The sequence below is a fragment of the Mobula birostris genome, chromosome 18 (assembly GCF_030028105.1).
Source record: "Mobula birostris isolate sMobBir1 chromosome 18, sMobBir1.hap1, whole genome shotgun sequence".
NCBI lineage: Eukaryota > Metazoa > Chordata > Chondrichthyes > Myliobatiformes > Myliobatidae > Mobula > Mobula birostris.
In genome coordinates this window covers 68,518,787-68,540,809 of record NC_092387.1, presented here as the reverse complement: position 1 = coordinate 68,540,809, position 22,023 = coordinate 68,518,787, and the positions used below count along the sequence as shown (strand labels likewise).

At 40.8% G+C, this 22,023-nt stretch overlaps 1 protein-coding gene across 2 annotated transcripts in view; it reads left to right on the top strand.

Annotated features, from left to right (window-relative positions):
• ercc6 (excision repair cross-complementation group 6) overlaps positions 1 to 22,023 on the top strand; it is a 97,802-nt gene that overhangs the window by 63,774 nt on the left and 12,005 nt on the right. For both annotated transcript variants that reach the window (XM_072282905.1, XM_072282904.1), the window contains exons 12-19: positions 6,662 to 6,757; positions 7,826 to 8,044; positions 9,566 to 9,676; positions 9,803 to 9,922; positions 11,465 to 11,559; positions 13,269 to 13,414; positions 18,873 to 19,664; positions 21,434 to 21,626. In XM_072282905.1, the coding sequence (XP_072139006.1) occupies positions 6,662 to 6,757; positions 7,826 to 8,044; positions 9,566 to 9,676; positions 9,803 to 9,922; positions 11,465 to 11,559; positions 13,269 to 13,414; positions 18,873 to 19,664; positions 21,434 to 21,626 (1,772 nt within the window). The remainder of the gene's footprint in view (positions 1 to 6,661; positions 6,758 to 7,825; positions 8,045 to 9,565; positions 9,677 to 9,802; positions 9,923 to 11,464; positions 11,560 to 13,268; positions 13,415 to 18,872; positions 19,665 to 21,433; positions 21,627 to 22,023) is intronic.

The window sequence follows — 22,023 nt, the reverse complement described above, 5'->3', positions numbered from 1 at the left end:
CTTTTTCACCACACAGCCGGTATGTACACAGCCGGTATGTGAGATCCACAGTGATGTTTATGCTAAGGAACTTAAAGCTGTTCACCCTCTCAACCCCAGATCCATTGATGTATATAGGAGCTAGCCTGTCTCCATTCCTCCTGTAATCCACAACCAGCTCTTTTGTTTTTGCGACATTTTGCACGCTGGTATTTGTGTATTCTTGCATATTTAATCCATATCCATGCTTCTAATTTTATTTTTATATATTTCTTTATTCTTTATAATTATTGAACGTTGCTGCATGTTGCACACCACAGAAAATTTGTAACGCATTGGATTAAGGAGAAGGAAAACTCTGATCTCAAACCTCTGCTGCCTTGTAGCTTTCTCCACTCATGGGAAGGCTTCAGGAGTAAACCCTGAGGGAAAAATCCGGAGCTGGAGTCCCTAAGGCAGTCCTACATTGAGTTCAATGTTGACTGGCAACTCCTGGCGACACTGCTGGTATCAAACTGTATCGGTCTCTGCCGTTCCTTAGGGTTCATCAGATGTGTGGAGAGGGGGAGCTTGCTACATGGGCAACAGCTTGCTCTCGTATTGTACTGCTCAGGATTGTGTATCTAAACAGCTAGGATGCATTATCCATGGTCATCTCTGACTGACAGAGGCCTCAGAGGGTTAATTGGAATACATCAGGATCAGTACATATTGGCCTAATTATGCAGCTGCTACAATTAGCTGGTTTCATGGAATAGTTAAAAAGATATAAAAAAAAGTCAAGTTGAGTAACATATTATGTATTTAAATGAAATACAGAACAAATTAAAACACTACCAATAGTACTGCTGTACCATAAAACTGGATATTAGTTCCTAATAGTTATCGTCAGAGGAATTCATCCAGTGTACACAATGAACAAAATCAAGGCAGATAATGGACTGCCTTCATACAATGCAACCAATGATTGCATCCTCCAAGTTTTCATTTTCATTGTGACATTCAAGATGATTGTCGATATCTCCAAATTCTTCGTAATTCCTAATTTATTGAAATAGTGAAATCATTTCATTTTCACTTCTGGCCATTTCTGGCATCTCTGAGTCTGAATGTTTGAAACCGCAGTGAGCAAAACAGTTCTGAATTGTCCTGCTGCTTATTTCTCACCAACTATCAGTGACAAAAACCACTGCTTTTTGAACACAAATGCATGCAACTGATGCTGTTCACTTGAAGCTCAGTGTAGTGCTAGCAGCCACTAAAGTGCATGCGACTAACAGTAGTTGGTCACTTCAGCAACAGTCTCCTATCCCAATTGAGCCGCATAGTGTCCAAAATAAACGAGGGGAATCCCAGTAATTTTCTCAATTAGTTTTTGTTCTTTAAGAGTTGTCCAATATAAGCGGCTGCCTCGATTAACCGGAATCCACTGTAGTTGTACCTATTGTTGCTTCAGTTCAGAGTGTTTGACACTAGAAACTAGGGAATGCACCTGGAAACTTGTTGATTGTTAAGACTGAACTCTGTATGCGATTACCGACTGAGTTATCGGAAGTTGTACATTTCATAATGAAAAGGTTGATACTTTTTGAATCACTTTTGAGAATGCTTTAGTAATAACTGCACTCATCTTAATTCTAAAGAAAGTTGAATATAATTCATTAAAGTTCTTGTTCTCAATGGGATTAGAGTCTAGCATGATGGCAGGTTTGCTTTAAAAGCAGTTGAACAAAATAGAAGGACTGACCTCCAGAGCTTGGCCGGTCCCTCTCCTTTAGAGCTTGGTGTAACAGTAGTTACATTAAATATTAAAATGCCATCATGAGGCACAGCAGGGGCGATGCATACAAAATAACAAAGATTTCAGTCATAGAAAAATAAGAGCACTTCACATCTGTGGGCACAGATGCTGATTGTGTTTTTTTTTAAATTGCACCTTATAAATTTTTAATTACCTATAGAAGTTAATGCTGAATTAAAAAGGAAGTGTATCATTTTTAATTTTATCCCAATAAATTTAATGACTTTTTAAAAAATGTTGTATTATTTCATTAATTAGCAGTCTGCCTTGTAGTTTGTTATCAAATACATAGCATGCACAAATTGTAAACAGTACGATGTGTTTTTTCCAAGAATTGACAGAAACATATCCCAGCAAAGGTGTATGTGGCAAAGGGAAACCAGTGATTAGTTTAAAAGCAGAACTAATCACACAATGGAATATTCATCAATAATACATAACACTTCATTGTTGTACTGCTGCATTACACCATAGATAAAACATCATCACTTTATATAAGGTATGAATAATTCCAGAAGCATGTTGCTAACTCTGATTTTGGTTGTTTGCCTCTTTAGTGGCTGAGGATGCCACTTATCTTTAAAGGAAGAGTGTTGCATTATGCTTGGGCATGACTCGTTTGGCTTCCTTGTAGTCCTTGAGCAATAGCTTAAAAATTTTCCAAGTAAATATTAGAGATTGTGAAGACATAAACACAAGAGATTCTGCAGATACTGGAAATCCAGAGCAACACACGGGATTTGGGCCAAAACCCATCAATCCTGATGAAGAGTCTCAACCTGAAACTTCAGCGGTCTAATCATTTCCGTAGATGCTGCCTGACCTGCTGAGGTTCCCCAGCGTTTTGTGTGTGTGTCTTGTTCCGGAGATTCCGAAGAGTTGTGTTTATAAGGGCAGCTAATTATGTCACAGTCTATTGAAGGACTTTTTGTTTGGATTTAGTGGGGAATTGATGACCCAGTGGAAATACAGTATTGTCAATTACTTGACCTTGCTTACTTTGAATATAAAACAGTGCAGGCCCTTTGGCCCACAAATTTGAGCCAACCTTTAACCTTAGATCAATCTAACCCTTCCTTCCTACACAGCCTTCCATTTTTCTATCATCCATGTGCCTATTTAAAAGTTTCTTAAATGTCCATAAAGCATCTGCTTCTACCACCCCCCCTGGCAGCGCATTCCAAGCACTCACTCTATGTGTAAAGAAGTTACCTCTGACATTCCCCCTATACTTTCCTCCAATCACCTTAAAATTATGTCCCCTTGTATTATCCATTTCCTCCCTGGGAAGAAAAAGCACTCTGGCTGACAACTTAATCTATACTTGTTATCATCTTCTGCACCTCAATCAAGTTACTTCTCATTCTCCATCGCTCCAAAGAGAAAAGCCATAGGTCACTCAACCCACCTTCATAAGATGTACTTTTTAGTGCAGGCAGCGTCCTAGTGAATCTCTTCCGTGCCCTCTCTAAAGCTCCCATGTCTTCCTATAATGAGGTGATCAGAACGGAACACAATACTCCTAAATGTGGTCTAACCAGGGCTTAACAGAGCTGCAGTGTTACCTTGATTGAACTCATTCCCTCGACTAATGAAGGCCAACACATCATACAACTTCTTAATCACCCTATCAATTTGCTTGTTCCATTTCTTCTGGCCTTGCTGTTACTTGAGTAGTATAATCTGATCTGTTGTACAGGATGCAACCATCACTGGCCATCCCAATCCTTATGTGTGTGACATTCCTTCCTGAACTCCAGCAGTCCTTCCAATAGAGTCCCAAGATTTAGATTGGCAATGATGAATATTTATAGGACCATAAGATAAAGGAGCAGAATTAGCCATTTGCCTTCCTGACCACAGACTCAATCTGCAAATTAACCTTAAGGGAAGCCTGCACAAGAACTCCCAAGTCTTGTTGCACCTCAAATTTTTGTACTTTCTCTCAATTCCATTTAGAAAGTAGTCAACCCTTTAATTTCTTCTACTAAAGTGCATGACCATGCACCTCCCGACACTGTATTTCACCTGCTACTTCTTTGCCCATTCTCCTAATTTATCTTAAGTCTTTCCGTAGCCTCTCTACTTCCTCAAAACTATCTGCCCCTCCACTTATCTTTGTATCATCTGCAAACTCGCAGACAACTTCATTCACCTCAACACTGAACTGATTCCGCAACCTGTGGACCCACTTTCAAGGACTCTGCAACTCATGTTCTCAATATTTTTTATTTATTAGTTTTTTTTTGTATTTGCATTGTTTGTCGTCTTTTGTACGTTGGTTGTTTGTCGGAGTAACAAGTAAAATTCTGGAAGAACATAGCAGTCTGTGCAGCATTTGTGGAAATGAATTAAACAGGTAATGTTTTGGGCAGAGACCATTCATCAGGTTGATTGTTAGTCTTTGTATATAGTTTTTCATTAATTGTATTGTATTTCTTTGTTCTACCATGAATGCCTGCAACAAAATGAACCATACGTACTTTGAAGTTTGAACCTTGAATGGAAGGCGCACGGCAGAGGAGCTCCTGCTGTTGGTATTCACATGCTCTTACTGCCTTGTTCCTCTTGGTGCTAAAGTCACTTCATAGTTGAGAAGTACAGTCAAAGAAGCCTTGTTGAATAGTCATAATGCACTAGGTAGAGTACCCACTGGCAAGCTGATGGGAGGGGAACTGAATACCTAGTGTGGTGATATTTGTGACACTTACCGGGAACATTGCAGACGAAGGGCCCGAAGCATTGTTGAGGATCCCTACCACCCATTCCGTAATTTCTTTGACCCACAACCATCAGAAAGGAGATACAGAATCATCAGGACCAGGACTGCTAGAAAGGGTAACAGCTTCATCCCTCAGGTTGTGAAACTAATGAATATTCTGTCACCATCGAGATCTCATCACTAGGACAGTGAGCTGTTTAGTGTACTGTTTACTTGGGCTGCGTACTACATGCTTTATGAATTGTATTTTATTAACTTATGGTGCTATTTTTTATGTACCACGTGTAATATATGTTTTGTGGGTGCACTGTTCTCTGGAAGAACATTGTTTTGTTTGATTTTATATATGTACAGTCAGATGACTATAAACTTAAACTTGATGCATGAACGCTGCCTTTTTACCAGTACCCGTTCAAATACCTCAGTAATTTGGATCTTGTTATAGGATTACATATACTACAATTGCTTGAGTTTATGCTTTGATATCTAATGTATGGTTATTCAATATTTAAAGAAACATCAGTATTTTATTCATTTATAGAAACACTGCATGTAAAATACTGTATATTTGTACCAAGCTATTTATAAAAGGACGTTATTTTTTCTTCAAATATGGATTCAGAAAAATAGATATTTTCATAACTGTGACCTCAAATAAAATACCTGTTGTAAACTTGACCCAAAATTCATACTTCATGTTTTCTGTATATTGTTAAGAAATAGTCTTTGGCTATACACTATCAAGGAGATGAGATTCATATTGCTACAGTATGATCTAAGCAGCTTGGCAATAATCTGTTGTTTGATCAATAAGACCATTTGGCTTGAGAGGCACTGATCATGTAGGTTATCCTTTTCCATTACGTGTGTATAACCTCTACAACTCTCCTGTCTGTTAGCGTCTGTCCTTTAATCAGTCTGTTTACCAGAGTCTTGGAGTGATACAGCATGGAAGCAGCCTTTTGGCACACTGAATTGGTGCTGACAATCAATCAGCCTTTTCCAACAAACCTACATAGGTCCGTTACATGCAGCCCTCACGTTAATTCAAAGTTCAAAGTAAATTTATTAACAAAGTACATATATGTTACCATATGAACCCTATGATTCATTTTCTTGGGGTATTCATGGTAGATACAAAGAAATAATAGAATCAATGAAAAACTGCTCACAACATAACTGATGAACAGCCCATGCGCAAAAGACAACAAACTGTGCAAATAAAAAAAAAATTAACAATAAATATTGAGAACATGAGATGAAAAGTCCTTGGAGGTGAGTCCATCAGTTGTGGAAACAGTTCTGTAAAAGGATGAGTGAAGTTGAGTGTAGGTTCATGAGCCTGATGGTTGAAGGGCATAACTGTTCCTGAACCTGGTGGTGTGAGTCATGAAGCTCTTGTACCTCCTTCCCAGTGGCAGCAGTGAGAAGATTATGGCCCCTATTCAACCACTGACTACATACTAATGGCTACTTAACCTACTGACGCATGTGTCTTTGGATGTGGGTGGACGCCAGACTATCTGGATGAAACCCACACACAGTAGCCACAAAGTGAACATGCAGACTCCACGTAGACAGCATCTGAGCTCAGGATTGAACCGTGGTCTCTGGCTCTGTACTAATTGTGCCACTATAGCTTCCAGTTTTGAATTGTACATGTTTGAGGTGTAAATCTTGTCATACAAGTGTGATATCTTATTTAACCATTAGCTTTATTTGTCACATGTACGTCGAAACGTACAGAGAAGTGAGTCATTGGCAACAACAATTAACACAGTCCAAATATATGCTAGAGGCAGCCCACAAGTGTTGTCATACTTCTGCCACCAATATACCATGCCCACCACTCTCTGACCCTGATCCAAACATCTTTGGAATGTTTGGGAGCACCCAGGGAAAACCCATGCTGTCTCAGGGAAAACAAACAAACTCCTTACAGACAGCAGTGAGGATTGAATCCTGATCGTTTGTGCTGTAAAGTGTTGCACTAACTTTTACAGAATGCATGATACAACTTAAGCTGTAGTGCAAACAGAAATTAGGGGCACGTTCACAGAACTTTGTTATTTGGCGTTAGTATTTTAGAATAAAAGAGTTGGGCTAAAGAATACTTCAAGGAGAAATGTACAAACTGACTGGAGCCTTTTTTTTTGTAGGTGCTGTTCTGTCGGTTAACTGAAGAGCAACGCGAGGTCTATCAGAGTTTTATAGATTCCAAGGAAGTCTATCAGATTCTCAATGGAGACATGCAGGTGTGGTTTTTGTTAGTTTATATGCATCAAGGAAGCCTGGTTCCAAATCAAAGAGTTTGTAAAGTGAGGAATCATTTCTACTGCAGAAACTTTTCTTTAACATAAATCCTTGAGTGATTACAAAGGATAACAAATTTGAGTTTAAAACATCTGATCAGAAATTAAGTCAGTGCTTTGACTTAATTATTCAGTGCTTTGACATAGAAATTGATGAAAGATGAAAGTTAGCTTTATTTATCACATTTACATTAAAACATCGAAACATACTTTAAAATGCAGTGAAATACAGTGAAATTTGCTGGGGGCAGCCCACAGGTGTCATCATGCTTCCAACACCAAAATACTGTAGCAAGCCTACAACTCACTAACCTTAACTGTACATCTTTGGATTGTGGGAGGAAACTGGAACACCCTGAAGAAATCCACACAATCATAGGGAGTCAGTGATCATTGGTGCGGTAAAGCAGTTGCAATAACCGCTACACTATCATGCTCACCCGTGGTAGAACAGCACAGCCCCAGACACACTGCATACACTCACCCACACAGCCCTCAGTTTTAGTACCAAGATTTCTTGCATATGCATGTTCTTATGTCTGTGCACAAATGTGTTGCAATTAAATCAGGCAACACACATAAAAGTTGCTGGTGAACGCAGCAGGCCAGGCAGCATCTCTAGGAAGAAGTGCAGTCGATGTTTCAGGCCGAGACCCTTCGTCAGGACTAGTCTTCCTAGAGATGCTGCCTGGCCTGCTGCGTCCACCAGCAACTTTTATGTGTGTTGCTTGAATTTCCAGCATCTGCAGCATTCCTGTTGTTTGCAATTAAATCAGGTTTATTGTCTGATTACAATTTTATAAAAATATATACAGGTACATATACTGTATATATAAAATCATGTCAAGCAGAAGTAGTGAGGTAGTGTTCATAGATCCATTGTCCCATAAACAGTGAACCCATGAATACTGCTTCACCATTTTTGATGATGGTGAAGAATTAGTGACTCAAATGTGCATGCTGCTGAACGATTTTTCTTTCTCTCCCCAATCCCCACCCTTTCTAACTCAGGTGTTCCCTGGCCTGATAGCTCTCAGGAAGATCTGCAATCACCCAGATCTCTTTTCAGGTGGCCCTAAAATCCTAAAAGGAGTGCCCAATGAACAGCTAACTGAAGAAGAACATTTTGGTTATTGGAAGCGATCTGGAAAAATGATTGTCGTCGATGCTTTGCTAAAACTGTGGCACAAACAAGGACATAGAGTATTGCTCTTTTCACAGTCGCGGCAGGTAGAATGTTTTAGCAGTAATATAAGGGAAAACAAATTCATTTGATGTGTCTTCCTACTCAACATAGAAAAGTGCCAAGTGTCCATTGATTATTTATTTATTTATTTAAGCGATCCAGCACAAGCAACAGGTCCTCCCAGCCCACAGAGCCTGTGTCACCCAATTACACCCATGTAACCAATTAACCTACTTACCGTACATCTTTTGAATGTGGGAGGAAACCAGAGCACCCAGCGGAAACACACATGGTCATGGGGAGTACGTACAGCGGCGGATTTGAACCTGTGTCGCTGGCGCTGTTAGAATAATAGTGTTATGCTAACCGCTACACCACCATGCCGCCCGCCCCTAGAGTTTTTAAATCCAGTCTTTGTTTAGTGTTAATTACATAATGCTAACTTTCCCCATATTTTGGTGTATGCATATCTTTTATAAATCCATTAAAGTAATGTTTAGTGCATTACATTCATTAAGTTGATGTGTTTACCAATGATAAAATGCTTCATGATATAGCTGTAACAGAACTGACAGTGCCAGATAATGTTATTTCAAAAAGATTTTGACATCTTTCAACTGGAGAATAACTGATCAATATTCAGTTCATTCAGTCTGAGTTTAAAATACAACCATATTTTGGAATAAAATTAGTTTGTACATTTATTGCACAGCTTTCATTACATTTTTTATATTCCTGGTGCAAATATTCTATAGAATTGGCATCAGGTTTATTACCACTGACATATGTCATGAAATTTGTTGTTTTGTGGAAAATGTACAGTGCAATACATAGAAATTACTATAAATTACAATAAGACTATATAAAAATACAGTAAATAGTGCAAACAGCAAGCAAAATAGTGAGGTACCATTCATGAGTTCACTATCCATTCAGAAATCTGATGGTGAAGGAGAAGAAGCAGTTCCCAAAACATTGAGTGTGTGTATTTAGGTTACTGTGCTTTCTCATTGATGGTAATAATGAAAAGGGGACAATGCCGTTTGAAGATGTCCTTGATACTGGGAAGGCTGGTGCCCATGACAGAGCTGGCTGCGTCTACACCCTCTGCAGCCTTTTCTGATCCTGTGATTGGCCCTTTCATAGTAGACGTTGATGCAACCAGTCAGAATGCAAACAGAGAAATTTGCTAGCAGCTATGGAGACATAAATTCCTAATGGAATGTAGCTGCTGGCATGTCTTCTTCATAAATTGCATCAGTATGTTGGGCCCAGAACTGATTCTCAGAGATGTTGATACTTAGGAACTTGAAGGTGCGCATCCTTTCTCTTGATAAGAACTGATGTGTTTTCTCCTGATTTCCCTTTCCTGAAGTCCACTATCATTTCCTTGGTCTTACTGACCTTGAATTCTATATTCAATACACATGGCAGTTTGAATGTACATGTTCTGTTACAAATATGTATGTTCATTTCTGATTTGTACAATATACCCATGAGTACTTCCATAAAGATATGCTTCCATGTACTAAATAAAAAGTTTTTTTTTATCTTCTGTGCATTAGATGCTGGACATCCTGGAGCTGTTTGTACGAAATCTAGGGTATACTTATCTTAAAATGGATGGATCAACAACAATACCTTCCAGACAGCCACTCATTTTGAAATTCAATGAGGTAGGAGCTATGTACAGGTACTGCAATGCTTGTGCTTATGTTTCGGCAACATGTTTTATTTTTGTACTTGTAAAATAAGCACAGCTTTTTGATATATTTAAAACAAAATGTGTTTTATTGTTGCAGAGTCCTTCCATATTTCTCTTCCTTCTAACCACTCGTGTTGGTGGCTTGGGGGTTAACTTGACCGGGGCAAACAGGGTTATTATCTATGACCCTGACTGGAACCCAAGTACTGACACACAGGTGAGCCCCTTTCACCTTATATCAGAGAAAACTGCACTAAATCGGCTCTGTACTTCCATCTTTTGCCTGCAGTTCACATAAGGCCACAAACATGGATTTAGACGAGTTATTAAACATTATGTGTTCACAATTGCAGGCTGAACTTGTAGCATTGAGAACAACAACTCAAATCTGCCATCAATATAGAGGTTGGTAGATTGACGGTTAGTCAGGACATGAAGGAATATGGGAAAAAAGCAGGAGATTGGGGCTGAGATGGAATATGGATCAGCTCTGATGAAATGGTGGAGCAGACTCTATGGGCCCAATGTCCTAATTCTGCTTCCAAATCTTATGGTCTTAATATATTTCCAGTATACTGGGCACCACAGTACCTTAGTGGTTAGTGCAACAGCGTGGGATGTCGGAGTTCAGAGTTCAATTCCAGCACTATCTGTATGGAGTTTGTACGATCTGCCCGTGACCCAGTGCAGGTGCTCCGGTTTCCTCACATTGTCCAAAGACGTACTGATTAGTAGGTTAATTGATCATTGTAAATAGTCCTGTGATTAGGCTAGGGTTAAATGGGTGGGTTATTGGGCCAGAAGAGCCTGTTTTGCACCATATCTTGAAATAAGTAAATATTTCAGTGTATTCTCAGTGGGGATTGCTATTTTCAATTGTACCAATATTTTATTTGCTAATGTTCTATTCATTACAAATTGTTACAGGCTTCATGAGCAGTACATACTGAAACAATCTCAATGACTTTGAAATGTCTGATCCTGTGCTAACACTAAACAGCACACTGTGTGCTGTGAAGAGTATTCTCAAATAAAATGTTGCCTGACACACATTTGCTTGGTGTATGTAGTGTGGTGATTCAGCTGGCAGCAATTACAGCAAGCATAAAGCCAGTAGAAAACTTAATTAAAAACTGCTGACATTCAAATAATATGGCTGTTTAGTGCAGGTGGGGCTATAACAATGTTTTCCTGAACTATAATATGACTATAAACCTTTGCTGTGCTGTAGAAAGTTTCTCTGTAATAAAGCCCAAAGTTTCAGCAATAAAAAATGTGGAAAAGGGCCAGTATCATCACAAAGGATCCCACATACCGTCCTCATGGACAGTTTGTTCCATTCCAACCAGGAGACTATGTAACATCCAGTCCAGCACCACCAGACTCGAGCAATAATGTTGATCAATACCTCCACCCACTAACCCACCCCAGCACCACTTCTTTATCATTTCCTGTCAGAGTCACCTTATATACAGGCTCCCATGCCTAAAGTCACTTTATGGACATACAATCAATCCATGTATATAAGCTATCTTACGTATTTATACTTATTCGTTTTTTATTTTTTTTGTGCTGCATTGGAGTTGTTTAACAATTGCTTCATTCTCCTTTACACTTGTGTACTAGAAATGGTATTAAACCATCTTGGAGTTTTGAATAACTCATAGCTGTAACTGATTAGAGCAATGAAGTGTGCATGCCCTTTGATTCTGAAGCACTTTGCAGAGTGACGGATGATATTCACTAGTCCTTCTTTTAGGCCCGAGAGCGTGCCTGGAGGATAGGTCAAACGAAACAAGTGACTGTTTACAGGTTACTGACAGCTGGAACGATTGAAGAAAAGATCTATCACAGGTCTGTTCACAACTGGGGATATCTGTTTGTGATGTGTCCTGTCACATTAAACTATATAAATTACCATTTGATTTTGTAGAAAATACAAATTATCCCAGAATCTATTTTGTTTTATTCTAAATGATTTTACAAGCCAAAACATTTTAATTTCACACTGGGTGACCAGCAAGATATTGCTCTTGTTTTTTCCCCTCTCCTGAGTGTTTATAAGTACAGTGTATTATTCTAATTTCATCCAGATAGAGTTGTAATCGAAAAGAAAAGCAAGGAAAACAAGAAAACACAGCAAAGGAGGTTTAGAACAGGTATAAGGAATTCCTTTGGCCAGAGGGTGGTAATCTGTGGAATTTACGGCCACAGATGACTGTGGAGGCCAAATTACTGAGTATATTTAAAACAGAGGTCGATAAGTTCTTAATTAGTCAGGTCATCAAATGTTATAGGGGAAGGTGGGAGAATGGGATTGAGAGGGAAAATACATCAGCCATGATGGAATGGCAGAACAGACTCAATGGGCTGAATGGCCTAATTCTGCTCCTATGTCTTATACTCTAAAGGAAATACAAGGAAAACAAGAAAACTCTGCACATAAATCAGCGCGGAAAAGAATAGATTACCATTGGACCCCTATAAATTACAAGGTGTTCATGGAGGCATAAAGATATGGGGCAGGGGTTCCCAACATTTTTTATGCCATGGACTCTGAGGGGTCTGTGAACCCCAGTTATAGAGACACAAGAGACTGTAGATGTTGGAATCTTCAGCAACCTTGACCAGAAGCATCAATTGTCTATTTTCATCTACAGATTTGCCTGACCTGCTGAGCATTTAAAAGTATGTCTCAGTCCAACTGAAGCGACCTAGTAACGTAGCGGTTAGCATGATGCTATTTACAGCACCAATGACCAAGGTTCAATTCCTGCCATTGTCTGTAAGGAGTTTGTACATTCTCCCCATGTCCGCATGTGTTTCCTCTAGGTGCCCCGTTTCCCTCCCACATTCCAAAGACATAGGATTAGTAGGCTAATTGATGACATGGCTCATTGGGCCAGAGGAGCCTTTAACCATGCTGTATCTCCAAATAAATAAGTGCTTCAATAACAGTAGAACACCCCGTTATCTGCACTCAGCAGTTTGACTCCTTCACGTAAAGTAAATCAGAATGAACTAATATAGAAAGAAATCAAAATAAATTAATAAATTCACTTTTTTATAGTGTTGAACCATATGTAGCAATGGTATGTGCAGCTGCAATTGTTTTTTTTACCTACATAATCCTCTGTAACAGGAAAATTTACATGAGAACCAACAGTTCAGCTAAGCTGTGGGGGGAAAGCCCTTGCTGAATATCTCCCCGGTGGACAATATTAAACTGGTAGTAGATAACTGCATTTTAAATATCTTGTACATAATTATTTGCTAATATTCTACAAATTCAAGCATTTTTGTCTGAGATAAATATTACTATAATTAGGAGATGAAACAATTCGAAAACATAAATTCACACTAGTAAAGTTTATGAGGTGTGGAAATCCTATGTGATTATTTTTTAAATGAGTCCAACGTAGTTCTTAAAAGTACAACATAGCCAACACGACCTGTGATTTTAATTTTCCTTTTTTTTATTGCTAAAGTAATTATGATGAAACTGTAAATCTTCTTACAAGTAGTTTCTTTAAATAAATTATGTCGTTCTCACTTAATTGCAGACAAATTTTCAAGCAATTCCTATGTAATCGTGTATTGAAGGATCCAAAGCAGAGGCGGTTCTTCAAATCTAATGATCTCACCGAGCTTTTCACATTAAGCAGCCCAGATGGTTCTCAGGGAACAGAAACAAGTGCAATTTTTGCAGGTATTATCAAATTTAGTGTTCACAAGTAAAATAATGCATTGTAAAAGTGAGTTCCAGGATTGTAATTTACGTTTGCTGCTTTTCATCATCTTAAAGCGTGAGTTTGCAAATCCCTATAGAGTACTACATCACAGAAACAGGCCCTTCCGCTCAAATAGCCCAGTGGTCCCCAACCTCTGGGCCGCGGACCGATACATTGCCGCAAAGCATACAGGGGTGCAGCGGTGGCCGGAACGCACCCAGCACGTCTTTTAAGAAAAAAGCCAAAATAAATAAGCTAATTAATAAGGTGCCGCCGGCACGTAAATAATTAGCTTGTTTATTTTGGCTTTTTTCTTAAAGATGTGCTGGGTGCGTTCCAGCCACCGCTGCACCCCTGCATGCTTCGCGGTAATGTATCGGTCCGCGGCCCGGAGGTTGGGGACCACTGAAATAGCCTATGCTAAATTATTATTCTGCTTAGTCCCATCAATCTGCCTTCCATACCCTCCCATCCATATACTTATCCAAATTTAACTTAAATGTTTCAATCAAACCCATATCCACCACTTCCACTGGCAGCTCATTCTACATTTTCACACCCTCTGAGTGAAGAAGCTCCCCCTCAGGTTCTCCTTAAACATTTCACCTTTCACTCTTAATGTATGACCTCTTGTTCTCGCTTCACCTAACCTCAGTGGGAAAAACCCTGCTTCCATCAACCCTATGTATACCTCTAGCAAATCTCCCCTCTTTTTCCTGTGCCCTAGGGAATAAAGTTCAATTTCAAGTTTAATTGTCGTTCAGCTATACCTGAATACTATGAATACTGCCAAACGAAACAGCATTTCTCTGGGTCTAAGGTACAATAAACAGTACCAACAGTTATACACAGCACAAGGCACATATAGCACATATAAGATAGTAGTAAATATATACTCAAACAGAAAATAAATATATAGCCCAAATCCTTCACTTGGGCTGCAGGTTAAAGTACTATAACCTATTCAACCTTTCCCTGGGGTCCACAGAACCATCGGTTAGTGGTAGGGGTCTAAGACATAAAAAGGGTTGGGAAACCCTACTATAAATCATGGTGGCAAGTCCCAGCAACGTCCTTATAATTTTTTTCCAAGCTCATTCAATCTTATTGATAGTTCCACGAATAATACACACATTCTGCATCCCACCATTCTCTCTGTAAAAAAAGACTACCTCTGACATTCCCCCCCCCCCCCCATACTTTCCTTCAATCAGCTTAAAATTATTCTCCTCATATTAGCCATTTCGCTCTGGGAAAAATCTCTCGGGTCCACTCTATCCATACTTCTTATCATCATCCTTTATCAAATTACCTCTCATCTTCTTTCGCTCCAGAGAGAAAAAGCTAACTCTCATCTTATCTTCATAAGACAGGCAGCAATTTGTTAAAAATCCTCTCTAAAGTTTCCATAACCTTCCGGTAATGAGACGACCAGAACGGAACACAATATTCCAAGTGTGGTCTAACTACAATCTTATAGAGCTGCAACATTACCTCACACTCTTGAACTCAATTCCCCAACTAATGTAGGCCAGCACCCAGCACTCTATATGTCTTCGTAACCACTGTATCGACTTGCACAGCAATTTTGAGGGTTCAATGGACTTGGACCTTAAGATCCCTCTGTACCTCCACACTGCTAAAAATCCTGCCATTCATCCTGTACTCTGCTGTTAAATTCAGCTTTCCAAAGTGAATGACTTCACACTTTTCCGGATAGTTAATTGGTTAATTTGCTCCCAAAAGAGGTGAATAATGGCACAGTTTATTTCCTGTGAGAAAATGAACTGAAAAATCAGATGGTTGGGGAAAGTGTATGATTCCAGCAAATAGGAATGGAAGAGAAGGGTGAATTTGTTCTTGTGTTTCATGGTCTTAGGCTTGTCAATGTCACTTTACAGCAGACTAATTTATTTTGAAATGCAGTTAAATAGGTTTGTGCATAACATTCAATGGCCACTTTATTAGGTACAGGAGTGGAACCCGATGCGGTTTTCTGCTGCTGTAGCCCATCCACTTCAAGGTTTAACGTGGTTGGAAGGACAACATAAAACAGGAAGATATGCTAAAACATGTCAACATTGAAAAAGAATGTGCTGGAACTTTTGACAAACATTAGAATATATATACACGCAAAATATTCTGCAGATGCTGGGGTCAAAGCAGCACGCACAAAACGCTGGAGGAACTCAGCAGGTCGGGCAGCGTCCGTGGAAATGAACAGTCAACGTTTCGGGCCGGAACCCTTCGTCAGGACTGTAGAGGGAAGGGGCAGAGGTCCTATAAAGAAGGTGGGGTGGGGGGGTGGGAAGGAGAAGGCTGGTAGGTGCCAGGTGAAAAACCAGTAAGGGGAAAGATAAAGGAGTGGGAGAGGGGAAGCAGGGAGGTGATAGGCAGGAAAGGTGAAGAAGGAATCAGGGAAAGCACAATGGGTAGTAGAAGGAGGCGGAACCATGAGGGAGGTTATAGGCAGCTGGAGGAGGGGGCAGAGTGAAACTGGGATGGGGGAAGGGAGGGGGAGGGAATTACCGGAAGTTGGGAGAATTCATTGTTCATGCCAAGGGGCTGGAGACTAGCCAGATGGTGTTGCTCCTCCAACCTGAGTTTAGCCTCATCATGGCAGTAGAGGAGGCCATGTATGGACATATCCGAATGGGAGTGTGAAGCAGAGTTGCAGTGGGTGGCAACCGGGAGATCCTGTCTGTTGTGGCGGATGGAGCGGAGGTGCTCGACGAAGCGGTCCCTCGATGTAGAGGAGGTCTCACCGGATGCAATAGATGACCCCAACAGACTCACAAGTGAAGTGTTGCCTCACCTGGAAGGACTGTTTGGGGCCCTGAATGGTGGCAAGAGAGGTGGTGTAGGGACAGGTGTAGCACTTATGTTTGCAGGGATAAGTGTAGGGTGGGAGATCCATGCGGAGGGACGTGTGGACCAGGGAGTCGCGGAGGGACTGATCCCTGCGGAAAGCGGAGATGGGTAGAGAGGGAAAGATGTGCTTAGTGGTGGGGTCCTGTTGAAGGTGGCAGAAGTTGTGGAGGATAATGTGCTGGATCTGGAGGCTGGTAGGGCGGTAAGTGAGGACAAGGGGAACTCTGTTCCTGTTGTGATGACAGGAGGATGGGGTGAGGGCCGAAGTGCGGGAAATGGAGGAGATGTGGGTAAGGGCGTCATTGATGACGGCAGAAGGGAAACCACAATCCTTAAAGAAAGAGGACATTTGAGATGTCCTAGAACGGAAAGCCTCATCCTGGGAACAGATGCGGCGGAGACGGAGGAACTGGGAATAAGGAATAGCAATTTTGCATGTGGCGGGATGGGAAGAGGTATAGTCGAGGTAGTTATGAGAGTCAATGGGCTTATAAAAAATGTCAGTGGACAGTCTGTCTCCAGAGATGGAGACCGAGAGATCGAGAAAGGGGAGAGAAGTGTCCGAGATGGACCAAGTGAGTTTGAGGGCTGGGTGGAATTTAGAAGCAAAGTCGATGAAATTGATGAGCTCAGCATGGGTGCAGGAAGCAGCACCAATGTAGTCATCAATGTACCGAAGGAAAAGTTGGGGAGCAGTACCAGAATAGGTTTGGAGAACAGACTGTTCCACATAACCAACGAAGAGGCAGGCATAGCTGGGGCCCATGCGAGTGCCCATAGCTACATCCTTGGTCTGAAGAAAGTGGGAAGAGCCAAAAGAGAAGTTATTAAGTGTGAGTACCAGTTCTGCCAACTGGAGGAGGGTGGTGGTGGTGGGGAACTGGTGAGGTCTATTGTCCAGAAAGTAGCGGAGGGCTTTGAGGCCTTCTTGATGGGGAATGGAAGTGTATAAGGATTGGACATCCATAGTGAAAATGAAGCGATTGGGACCGGGGAACTTGAAGTTATTGAAGAGGTGGTGGGTATGGGATGTATCCCGGATGTAGGTGGGGAGGGACTGAACTATGGGTGACAGCCTTCTCCTTCCCACCCTCCCCCCACCTTCTTTATAGGGCCCCTGCCCCCTCACTCTTCAGTCCTGACGAAGGGTCTCTGCCCTGTACGTTGACTGTTCATTAGGATATATATACTCAGTGACCAGCTTATTAAGCACCAGCTGTACATCATAAACTGGCTACTGAGTTTGTGTTTGTGGTCTTCTACTGCTGCAGCCCATCCACCTCAAGGTCTGATATATTGTGTGTTCAGAGATGCTCTTCTGCACACCATGGTTGTAACATGTAGCTATTTGATTTATTTTTGCCTTCCTGTCAGCTTGAAACAGTGTGGCCATTCTTATCTGACCTCTCTCATTAACAAGGTATTTTCTCCCTCAGAACTGCCACTCACGGGATTGTTTTGTTTTTTTTCCCGCACCATTCTCTGTAAACTCGACTTTGTGTGTGAAAATCCCAGGAGATCAGCAGTTTCTGAGAAACTCAACCACCCCCCTGGTACCAACAATCATTCCACAGTCAAAGTCACTTAGAAATAGAAACATAGAAATCTACAGCACATTACAGGCCCTTCGGCCCACAATATTGTGCCGACCATGTAACCTACTCTAGAAGCTGCCTAGAATTTCCTTACCACACAGCCCTCTATTCTTCTAAGCTCCATGTACCTATCTAAGAGTCTCTTAAAAAAACCCTATTGTATCTACCTCAACCACCTTCGCTGGCAGTGCATTCCATTCATCCACCACTCTGTGTGGAAAAACTTGCCTCTGACATCCCCCTTGTACCTACTTCCAAGCACCTTAAAACTATGCCCCCTCGTGTTAACCATTTCAGCCCTGGGTAAAGATCCGCAAGATCAATGCCTCTCATCATCTTGTACACCTCTATCCGGTCACCTGTCGTTCTTCGTCGCACTAAGATGAGAAGGCCAAGTTCACTCAACATATTCTCATAAGGCACACTCTCTAATCCAGGCAACATTCTTGTAAGTCTCCTCTGCACTCTCTCTATAGTATCCACGTCCTTTCTGTAGTGAGGTGACCAGAACTGAACACAGTACTCCAAGTGGGTTCTAACTAAGGTCTTATATAACTGTAAGATTACCTCATAGTTCTTGAACACAATCCCATGGTTGATGAAAGTCAACACACCATATCCCTTCTTAACAACACTGTCAACCTGCATAGCAACTTTGAGTGTCCTATGGACATGGACCCCAAGATCTCACTGATCCTGCACACTGCCAAGAGTTTCACTATTACTATTATATTCTGTCTTCAAATTTGATCTACTGAAATGAACCACTTTACTTGGATCACATTTCTTCCACATTCTGATGTTTGTTCTGAACGACAACTGAACCTCTTGACCATGTCTGCATGTTTTTATGCATTGAGTTGCTGACACATGGTTGGTTAAGAAAGTGTACAGCTGTATCTAATAAGGTGGCCTTTGTTTGTACATTAAGTACCGCAACTATTATATCATTGTGTTTGCTTTTTGACAGGCACAGGGTCAGATGTTCAAATGCCAACCCCTCTCAGAAAGAAAACAGGAAAGATTCTCGCTTCTTCACAGAAACGAAAAATCCCTCTATCATACGGAGATGCAGTTATACCTTTTAATTTGTCACAGCATTCGTCTTCCCATGGTAATTCACAGCAAAACCATTCAGACAGACTTCCTGATAGTTCGCAAAGCGAGTTGAAAGAGGGCAATAATCGTGAGAATTTTGAAACTCTGCCTCAGGTAAAACTGGAAACAACATTTTCTCAAAGTCCAGTGAGTGTAAGTACAGAATACCAAGGCTTCAATATTAACTGTGACAGAGGTGAACCCACTGATCCACTACAAGAGACGTCTAGCAGCAATTCTAATTGTGCAGAATATAAACCCACGATGCATCCAGCATCTGTCAGTAAAGCTGGACCCTCCAATGAGCCAGGACAAACTGTGTCAGAAGAGGAGAGAAAAAGCAATCACCTCATTTCAGAAACATTAGAAAATATGACAGATCCCGGCAAAAGTTGTAGACTACTTCATAAGCACCGGTCTAAAACCAAACATCAGCTCTTAAAGAGTGACCGGGATGGGGCTCTTTCAGACTGTGGACGTAAAGATAAGCGCAAGCGCAGAAAACACAAGCACCACAACGGTGCCTACTTCGAAGGTGAGCACATTCCACACCTGGTAAGGAGGCAGAAATTTAAAAAGGAGGACTCTGAAGAAGAGCAAAAAGAGAAAGAAATGCGCAGACAGAGTGATGACTACGTGTTGGAAAAACTCTTCAAAAAGTCTGGTAATTTTCGTCTTTTAAACTTATATTTGGTGTTTTCACAAAAATAACATTAAATAGACAGCTTTCTTTTACATGTTAATGTGAAATCAAATGGTTCAAAAATATATTCAGTGGCAAAATCTAGGTACCTCCTGTACCATATAGAGTGGCCACTGCGTACATGTTTATGGTCTTCTGCTGTTGTAGCCCATCCATTTCAAGGTTTCACATGTTGTGCATTCAGAGATGCTCTTCTCCACACCACTGTTGTAACGTGTGGTTATTTGAGTTACTGTCACCTTCCTGTCAGCCTGAACCAGTCTGGCCATTCTCTGACCTCCTTCATTAATAAGGTATTGTCACCAACAGAATTGCCACTCACTGGATTTTTTTTTTGCTTCTCGCACCATTCTCTGTAAACTGTAGAGACTGCTGTGTAAGAAAATCCCAGGAGATCAGCAGTTTCTGAGATACTCAAACCACCCTGTCTGGCACCAACAATCAAAGTCACTTAGATTCAATTTCTTCCACATTCTGATGTTTGTTCTGAACAACAACTGAACACCTCGACCATGTCTGCATGCTTTTATGCATTGAGTTGCTGCTACGTGATTGACCAATTAGTTACTTGCAGGAACGAGCAGGTGTACCTCATGAAATGGCCACTGAGTGTACCTTGGAAATGCTGTTGTGAGATACCTAATTGTGCTATTTAGCACAGTGTTTAGCCTTCATTAAATCTATTTGATCAGGAGGGCAAATTTAAAGGCATAGATTGAGTGGATAGCCGGAAAATTTTCCCTATTACCAGGGGGCTCCATTTTTAAGGTGATTGGAGGGATGCTGTTGTTGTTGTTGTTGTTGGTTTTTTCACTGACAGAGTGGTGAGTGCGTAGAACACCCTGCCAGGTGTGGTGGTAGAGGCAGATACATTGGGAACATTGAAGAAACTCTTTGATAGGTACATGGATGACAGAAAAATGGGGGTCTATGTGGGAGGGAAGGGTTAGAATGATCTTAAAGTAGGTTAAAAGGTCAGCTCAACGTTGTGGGCTGAAGGACCTGTACTGTTCTATGTTCAACGTAAGCAAGGTCATGTAATTGACAATGTTTACACTGGGTCATCAGTTTCCCCATAAAACCAGATACAGTAATCAGACATAGAAAGGTCATGGTAATAACCTCAAATAGACATGGAAAGAGGTGGGGAGGCAAATACAATGGAAATTTTCTTGGCCCAGTTGCACAGTACAGAATCCTTGCCAACTGCACCATTCTCTGCGACGTTAAGGATTCATACAGCTCAAGGCACATCACAGGAATCAGTAAATGGGTATGCAAAAGCTCATCCACTGACGATCAATAAGGTATTAACTATATAAAGTGGGGCAAGATGGGATATATTTCCTGCTTAAAATTTGTGTTATGAGTTCATAATATCTGAATCAGGTTTAATATCAGTGTCATATGTCATGAAATTTCTTGTTTTGCAGCAGCAGTACAGTGTAATACATAACAAAAACTATAGATTACTCTAAGTGTGTGTGTATAAAAATTAGTAGTGCAAAAGGAAGGAAAAGTAGTAGTGAGGTAGCATTCACTGTCCGTTCAGAAATCTGATCACAGAGGGGAAAAAGCTGTTCCTAAGTTGGAAGCTAAAGTAATCTGTCATAGGATCAGAATTAGGCTACTCAGCCTATTGTACCTTCTCAGTTCTACTAGTTTAACTTAGGATGAAAACAGGTGCGGAATTGGAATTTAATTTTGCAGTGTCCTCTTGCTTTCTCCAGGAATCCACAGTGTGATGAAACATGATGTTATCATGGAATCATCCAACCCCGATTATGTGCTAGTTGAAGCAGAGGCTAATCGAGTTGCTCAGGAAGCTTTGAAAGCACTGAAGGCATCAAGACAACGTTGTTTGACTGTCTCTTCATCCAGGAACAGTAGCAGTTCATCGCCGGGAGCAGTTGCTGGTTCAAAGTAAGTTATTGACAACAAACAGTGTAATACTTCCCTTGTTCTTACAACATAGAGAAAGACCATTTGTCCTATCAAGTTTATACCAACTTTCAGAGCATTCCATATGCTCCATTCTCCCACTTATTTTCCATAACCTTTTCTCTCTCACATTTTCATCTTCACTCCCACTCAGTTCTCCCTTAACTCACATGCATCAGAGTAACTTATAGTAACCAGTTAACTAACCAACCAACCATCAAGTTCAATCTCCAGATCAGGTTCAAATCAAAGTTGTTGGAGCAGTGGGACCTATCACACACTGTACAACCCATAAACATGTAGAATTTCAGATTTGACTTGGGTTTTTAGCTCTAATAAAAATAAGACTTGGTTTGGCGAAATAGGGATTGTTAGCAAA